The sequence below is a fragment of the Apteryx rowi genome, unplaced genomic scaffold, assembly GCF_003343035.1.
Source record: "Apteryx rowi isolate R43461 unplaced genomic scaffold, aptRow1 scaffold_232, whole genome shotgun sequence".
Classification (NCBI taxonomy): domain Eukaryota; kingdom Metazoa; phylum Chordata; class Aves; order Apterygiformes; family Apterygidae; genus Apteryx; species Apteryx rowi.
The window spans coordinates 394,788-403,276 of record NW_020448664.1 but is presented as its reverse complement, the minus strand read 5'-3'; the positions used below and the strand labels follow the sequence as shown (position 1 = coordinate 403,276).

At 42.2% G+C, this 8,489-nt stretch overlaps 1 protein-coding gene across 2 annotated transcripts in view; it reads left to right on the top strand.

Annotated features, from left to right (window-relative positions):
• CRY2 (cryptochrome circadian regulator 2) overlaps positions 1-8,489 on the top strand; it is a 28,142-nt gene that overhangs the window by 5,869 nt on the left and 13,784 nt on the right. For both annotated transcript variants that reach the window (XM_026065846.1, XM_026065847.1), the window contains 2 exons: positions 1,899-2,007; positions 5,880-6,022. In XM_026065846.1, coding sequence (XP_025921631.1) covers positions 1,899-2,007; positions 5,880-6,022 — 252 coding nt within the window. The remainder of the gene's footprint in view (positions 1-1,898; positions 2,008-5,879; positions 6,023-8,489) is intronic.

Here is an 8,489-nt window from a genome sequence, read left to right as displayed (position 1 = left end):
GCTCCCCCCGGCGGGTGCCGCGCGGCATGGCCCTTGGCTCCCGCCCCTCGCCTGGGCCCCCTGCAACGTCGCCCCGAAACGGGCGCGAACGGGCTTCGGGGGGCTGCAGCTGCCCCCGTCGCCCCCCTTCCCCTTCCCTTCCCCTTGCAGCGCTGCGGTTTCCAAGCCTTTCTAGAACCCCTTCGCGGGATGACTAAGGAGTTGTAACCGTCCAGAAATTATCACAGTGTGGATATTCAGGTTACTGGAATTTGTGTTGCTGTGTAATGCCCTAGGAGCCTGAGGTGGTCTTTCCACAAAGCAGACTTTTTCTAACAGACAGGAGCAGACAGAAATGCCCTGCACATGCTGTTGTTACTGCTAGCCCTGTGCTCATGTTGACAAACGAAAACTGTGCACAAAAGGATTGGTTAATTCCTGATCTGTTTAATCCTTGCTTCCTTCCCTCCACAATGTTTGTGGAAGAACAGGTAGTGGTCTTATTTATGTTGCAGTCATGAAATATGCAAGTGTGTATATATGTATAAACATATTTTCTTGGAGGTGTGTTCTTTTTGCAAATAACAGCAGAAGCTAGCACCCCTGCCTGTTAGGCAAAAATGTGCTGGGTAAATACATTATTTATATTTACTGGAGCTTCCATGGTTTCCCAGGGGAACCTTGGCTTTGTTTTGCTAATTTTTTTCTTCAATTATTGGTATTCAGAGGTCTCTACTCCAAAGGCAAGTGTCTGTATTTAACTTAACTTCCAGAAATTTATCATGTTGAAAAATTACTTATTACTTAACTGCGCAGCATATGGGTAAGCCAAATAATAGCAACACTTGCTTAATTTCCAGAACACCCTGGAGAGAAAGGTGGTATTGCTGTTTAACAGATGTATACTGAGCAGGGGGTAGGGGAGTGGTTTGTTCTGATGATCCGGACCTGGTTCTGGGATTTCTCTGCTCTGCTGCTTGACACTTCTTTCCTTGAAACCTTAGTCCCTTTCTCCTTCAAGATGTGCACAGGGAGCTTTTTCAGTCACAAAGCTTGCAATTCACATTATGAGCAATGCAGCTGAACAGAGAGGAAGTACTCAGATTGCAAGACAGTTGTAGCTCAGCTTTCCTATTAAGTGTGTGTGGTCTTGAGTTGAGATACTCATGTCTTACAGGTCAGGCTGCAGAGCTGGCATGTAGGGGAGAGGGAGAGGCTGCAGACTCCATTAGGAAGGGTTCTGGGTTTGCAAGCACTGCTACATGCCCCTGCAGAGATTAAATTTTAGTTAAGGCTGGCATCATTCACGGTTTTGGACAAAACAAAGGAAGCCAAGTTATAATGTAGATGGGGTTACATTGTGGTATGGTTGTGAACGCAAAGATCATACGCTTGAAGTTGTACAGCACAGTGTGAGATCAGTAAGACATATCATTAATAAAGTACTTGAATGCTTTTTGACAGCTTTGGGGTGGGAGGGAGTAGATAAATATCTTAGCATGCTCTCATCTGCATGATGGAAGATAAATTGCAGTTTGATGGAAGATAAATTGCAGTTCTGTTTGCAACTGTTCCAAGTATGGCTGTCATGTGGAGAGAGCAGCTGACAGGGGTATCAGCTCTGAGTGAGAATATAGGAAGGGTGGGGACTGCAAGAAGAAAATCCTGGAGAGCGCACTCATTTGGCTAAGCAGAACATGCATGTGAATGGCTGGGGACTGGCTGGTGCTGCAAAGTCTTAACAGTTAGTAGACAGATCGGGGATGAATAAGAACTCTTATTTTCTACGTTTCTTGTCCTTTTGTTTGGAGAGCTGATCAGTGGTGCAGGTTAATTGGATTTCCATGTAAATCCTCCTCATTTGTCTTTTAGCTGTAACCAGTCTGACTGACATGAACTCTCTTGTTTCTTCTCTGCAGATTTCTGCTCCAGTCCCTGGAAGACCTGGACAACAGTTTAAGGAAACTCAGCTCACGCTTGTTTGTGGTACGAGGGCAGCCAACAGATGTCTTCCCGAGACTCTTTAAAGTAAGAGAATAAACTAATTTTCTGGAGCATAGTCAGGCAAAACTAATGTCCTACTGTAAATGGTATCCTTTTTTTTCCACTTCCTAATATCTGGTAGTTGTTGGAGATCCCCTGGCTTCTCTTTAACTTCACTACTATCCATAATGGCCAGCTTAAGAGCCAGATGCACTCTTCCATTCAGATTTCCACAGAAATTTAGTAGCAGGGAGTGACCTACTATCAGAATGCTTGAGCTTTGCTTCTGGGACAGTGGGCTTCGCCTTTGTTTCTGCAAGTCAGGTTTTACTGGGTTGCGCTGTAACCCACTGATTCCCCTGTATTGAGAGTTTCTTCTCTACTGGAAATTTTCTGTGTGCTGCTTCTACTCAAGAACACTGTCAGGTCTATACACCTTTACAGACATCCGAGAAAGCATATTGATCTACATCTGAGCTGCAAATAAGGCTTTTTGTTATAATTTGAAAATCCAGAAGCTTTTATGTTAACTGTTCTTCCTTTCCTGCTTCCATTCAAGGCCTGCAGGGTTTTTTGTTGCTGTCATTTTGTTTTATTTTGTTGTTTTTTGGTTGGCTCAGTAGCAGAACGTAGCATGGGTTCAAGTATCTTGAAGATGTATTGTTTAGGACTCTGGAATATGCAGTGGTCTCGGGGCCAAAGATGGATTAGTGGGATACATTTCCGAAGTGATCTGTCAGTGCTGCAGATTGGGAGAGAGGGGGCTGGTAAGAGGATCTCCTTGGATATCAAGATTCCTCAAGCAGTAAAAGTCTCTGACTCATTCCTCTCTGTCCTGTTCTCAGATGATATTCATTGTTGTCTTTGAAGCCTTCTGACAGCCACTTTGCTAGAATGACAAAGCTAAATGAAGAGAATGTGGTTCACAATACTCTTATGAGTTGGATTTGTTGTGGAGACTGTACCTTATCTTATGTTTGATAGAACTAGTGTCCCCAAAGCCTGCTGTAGACCAGCCTCTGAGAGGGAGAGGTATATTTGGATCTATACGCTCCTGCAGTATGTGGTCACGATACAATTTTTTCTGGAGGGGGATGGTACTGGGAAGGGAATCAGATGATGCAGGTCAGAAGGTGCAACACTATTTATTTTGGCTCGTACATGTTAACGCAGGACACAAATAACCTATATGCTGCTCTTAGCCTTTCTACAATCTGGGTTATTTTTATCTTTTGATCTGTAAATAAGTTCTGGCTATTTGCGGTCCATGCGCTTTCCTTATTTTTGTTCAAGGACTAGATATTCACAGGATAATTAAAACTCTGCAGGAGAAAAATACTCATTCTGTTCAAAGAACAAAGTAGTTGGCAGAGTCTGAATTTTGGAGAGATGATTGTGGAGTCAGCAAGACCCACTTCTCACTGTGGACTGTTTTGCCTAGGCAGGTGTTGATGGATATCTTAGATGTGCTGTAACAGCTGAAGAGCATGTTCCTTATGCTACCACAAGGAGAACGTATGGCTTTCATGGGAATTCAGGCCCCTATAGAGCTGCCACGCTGAACACTGGATGCTGGACAAATGAAAAATAGAGGGCTCTGTGATTATACTTAGAATTTATTGGGCCTATTCTTGGACAAGCCTCACACATAGCTGGAGTGGTTGTAAATAGTGCAGGACAGCAGAACAGGACATCATTTATTTTTCATTCTGTAATTAGAGTAATAGACCAAAAAAGCATTTACAAAATAAGAAAAAACTGTTGCCCTGTTCTATGGAGTAAGGTAAATGCCACTTACCTGTGGTTCCACCAAGTAGTGTCCGCTGTTTTATTCCTGAGGAGTTTGGTTTTGCTTTCTGCTCAAATCTCTGTAGACAATCACAGAGCTAAAGGCAATGAGTAACGTGGATTTGGGAAGGAGAAGAGTTTGAGCGTTGAGTCTTGTCTGAAATGGCATGCCTCAGGGCTATAACGCGCTGCAGGCAGCTCCCACAGCAAGGGCAGCTGTTGGAGCAGTATGCAAACAGCCCTGGTGCTCACGCTCTGCTGTCCTCTGTTGCGGAGAGAATAGTTACGTGGTATGTGGTAATGCAACAGTCATGTCTCATCTAATTTCTGCTCGTGCTGCCAGTAGCAGAGGTATGTTGTTGATACAGTCTCTGCAAAGGCATTGTATGCATGGATCCGGTGAAGAGGACAGATGAGGTGTACCCCTTACCTCTGTGTTACCATTGCAGAGTAGGGGAGTTGTGCTGTGCTTCCTGTGTGCTAGTGTAGCATATACAATGCTGTGCTTTTCAAAACTGCAGGAAATCTGCAGCAAACTACCTGAATTTGATATTCTTATCCTGCAAAAGTCACCGCTAGCCTTAAATGTATTTTTTCATTCCCTTCTCTCCAGGCAGTCGTATATGTTTTTCGAGACCAAACCTATCTTTCATGCACTCTAGCTGGTACTATCATTCTTTTAAAGGAAAAGATTAACATGAATCTGTTAAATCACATTTTAGTAGGGGAGCAGAGCAGGCCTTTGATCATGTTTGCATAACTCCTGCTCTGACTTACGGGTTTTGTCATGTCCTTGTTCTGGAAAAGGAGTAGAGGACGTCTCAGAAATGTACATTCAGTGGTACATAACTGTTTTCATTCTCTCTCCTTCCGTATAGTAATTGTAATATTGAATCTGAAAGAGTTTAGAAAGGAGAGGAAGCTTGTACAGTTGTTTTCTGCATCTAAATTCCCTTCCTTATCTTTGGCACCTTTTTAAATGGACTGTAATGAACTAATCACATCTGTTCTTTGTATGTTATTTGTGTTTCTGATGCCTCTCGGATCTGGTTCTGAGGTGGAAGAGACTGTCCTGTACATACAGAGGTGACCTACACTGTTTCACTTGGAGCATATGTTTTACATCTTAATTGTGTGAGGGTGTGGGTTTTTTATAATGTGTCTATATATATATATATATATATTTTTTTTTGGCTGTGTTTGACAAAGTGTTTGCTAAACAAAACTGTGGGCTGCAGCTGTGTTTGACAGATGTCTCAGGAGGGTCGCTGTGGAAACCGTTAAACCTCCCCTTATAGGATTCATTTTCTGAGGAAAACTAGGTCATAGACTTTGAAAGCAAATTGTGCTCTGGAAAAGCCTGCAAAATGCTGAAGACTATTTCATAAGGCCTATTCCATGTAATCTGTGAAGGATCTATTAAAGGTCAAGACACAAAATAGGTTCATAGCTTGACTAGGGTGAAAGAAATTCCTATCTTTGGGAAGTTAATCATTTAAATCAGAACTCTGTAGTATCAACTTCTACTATTCTGAGAAGAAAGGTCCACTCATCCTTTGAGCCATCCATTTGTCTTGCATTTCTCACTGCCATGTTTCTTGCTCTTAGGGTTGGGTATTGGTCCTCTATTATGTGACAACTTTAAAGAGACATTAGGGGGAAAAATATTAGAGCTTACTCTTTTTACTTGATGATGGTCTCCACATAAAAATACAGTTTTTGAGCAGAACTTGTATTGAAAGATTTCTCTGAAATGATTTCTCTGCAAATGCTGGGACAGGACGGTAGGTTTACTTTCAGACAATGTGGGTAACAAAACAAGATGCTTTTAAGGCTTAGTGACTGAGCTGTAACCTAAGAGGAAGGTTTACGAAGGAGAATTCAAACCTCATCCTGTGTGTTTTAAACCTGACTTATAGGAGTTTGCTTAGCATATGTGGTGTTTGCTAGAGCTGCTGAAGTTGTTGATTCATCAGTTATCTTGACTCCAAGCTGCTCCTCACAGGAACTATGTCTGAGCTCCCAGGACTTCATATTGACCAGAAGAATTTTTTGCCTTCCTCTTTAGCAGTTGTACCCCTTGGAGAGCATCTTCTGTTTGACAGCTGTGTGTATTGTGTTTCTTGCAGGAATGGGGAGTTACCCGTCTCACCTTTGAATATGACTCGGAGCCATTTGGAAAGGAGAGAGATGCAGCTATTGTCAAACTGGCCAAGGAGGCTGGAGTGGAGGTGGTGATAGAAAACTCTCACACGCTGTACGACCTGGACAGGTACGGGGCGAGCAAGGGCAGAGGTGCTGCCTAGGCTAGGCTGGGATTGTCGCGTCTGGGAAGGTTTCAGCTGCCTCGGTTGCGTCGGTTGCTATCTGTTGCTCATTCTCATCCCCTGTGAGCCTGGATAGTGTCGACAAGATTACGCTGTGCACTCACACTTTTGATTAGAGCACGTCAAAGTGCTGATAGTGACGTGAATGTAAGGAAAGGTGTTGCCTCAAGCTAATTAAACTCTGTACTTCAGTCAATTAAGTTGCTCAGCTGTGTCCTATTGATTGCTGTCCTTGAGCTTGTTCTCACTGGATAGCCTGCTTTTTTTCCACTTCAGTGTAATAAAAATAGTTGAGCTGTTGTCTCAAACAGGTTATGAAGGCAGGTTTTTCTAATTGATGGATATGCCAGGACAGCTATAAGAAATAGAACAAGGTTGGCTAGGGCAAATTTACCGTATTCTAAAGCTGAATGCCTTGTCTTTGTTGTGTATTCGCTATGCAGGAGCCTTGCCTTTATTTTGAAACTTAAAAAAAAAAAAAAAAATCCTCTTAAACAGTGGAGACATGTTTTCAGCTATGACTCTAAGGCATGCTCGGTTTCAGCCGTGTTTCAGTACTACTCTTACAGGTTGCTTAGGTTTTTTTTTGTTGTTGGATTTTTTTTTCTTTTGGCTGATTATTGCCAGGAATGTTAAAAGCAGCTTTCCTCCTGTAAGTCTGCTGTATCCATAATGTCCTGTGGGAAGGAGCTTTGCAGTTTAGCACATGTTGTGTGGGAGTGTTTGGCGTGAGAGGCATTCTTCTTGAACCTGTCTCTTGAGTAGACACTGCTCTCTCATTTTTGCATTAGAAGAGACTGTGAACACTTATTTCTTCCTCACCTCTTCAGTGCCCCTCATCCTTCCTTGTGTCATCTTTGTCTCTTCCAGGCTGGAAAGTCATAGTTTACTTAAGCTTTGTAGGTGGAATCTGTTGCATATCTATTGTAATCTTTGTCACCTTTCTTTATACTTCTGTCTATTTCTTAAGATGGAGAATAGAAGTGAAAACAGCTGGCATTCAAGATGTAGGAGCGCAATGGATTTATATAGTGCTGTAATGTTTTCTGTCTTCCCCTTTTAGTTGCTAGCATTCTGTTGTTTTTTGAGCACTGCTAAACATTCAACTGATGTTTCAGGGCTTCCTTCCGGAATGGCCATAGCTAGTTGAGAGCCCGTTACTATATAAGTAGATTTAAGATGGCAAAGCAATGCACATGGAGAAACAGCATTACCAACACAGAAATTTGTGATATTTTTCTGAGCTGGTCACGTGGTGTATAGGGAAGTTCTTCAGTTGCCTTTCATTTTCATCTATCCCAGGTAGCTTATTATGTAAGTAAACTTCGTCATCTTGTCCTTCATTGACCCTTTCCTGATGACTTAGGAATAATTTCAAGCAGCATAGGTCCTAACTCAGCTTTGTGTAGGATTTCTCCTTCTGTTAGAAAAATGTATTCCTACTCTTTCCTGTCACTCAGCAAGAATCTTCTATCTGCAAGGATTTTTCCCTTTATTGCAAGTCATCTTGGTTTCTTCAAGAATTTTCAGTGGGCCACCTTGCCAGATGGCTTTTGAAAATCCACCTGGATTTATCAACTGAATCTCCTTTGCCCTGTGCCCAAAGATGGCTAATAGATTGATTTTTTTTTTTTTTTTTTTTTTTTTGGAGGCACCAGCTTGCCTTGACCCTCCAGTGTATTGTATTTACCCATACATTCCCTGATTCTAGTGTTATTTTCTACCAGTTTGCCTAACACAAATGTCAGGCTTTCTATTCTGTGATCCCTCTGATGCTCCTGAAAGGCTTTTTAAATCTAGAGTCATACTTGCTGTTTTTTAGTAGTATTTGGATAGTTTTAAGGAAAGTGTTAAACATAGCAGTAGTAGTCATTTCTTGATGTCCTTTAAAAGCCCTGGGTGAATACTTTCTAGTACTGGCAAGCTCTTAACTGTTCAAGCATAGCTTCATTCTGTAGTATCGCCTATCGACATCTCAGTCTGTGACATTTCCTGAGGTATTTCCCCGAAGAGATTTGGGGTGCCAACCTCCCTGCATACCTCCATAGTGAATACAGGTGCAAAAAAAAAAAAAAAAATGCTGTTTTTCTGCTGTGATATTGCGACGTCTGCTTCTTTTATGCCTTTATCACTTCTTGGCCCTGTAGATGTCTCTTTTCAAATACTCTAGGATTTGTCACGACTTATGCTTTTGTTGTTGTTGTTGTTGTTGTTGTTGTTGTTGTTGTTGTTTGTTTCTCAAACCTTCATTTGGGCCAAGAGGTGCAAGGGGGAAGATTTTTTGCGGTTTTCACATTTAACCTACCAAAGGCTTCCTCCTCCTCTCCCCCCCCCCCCAGCCCTTTTTGTTTGGCCTTTAGCCTTCTGAATGATTCTGCCTTCTAATGTCCTCACTGATGATGTTCTTTAGCT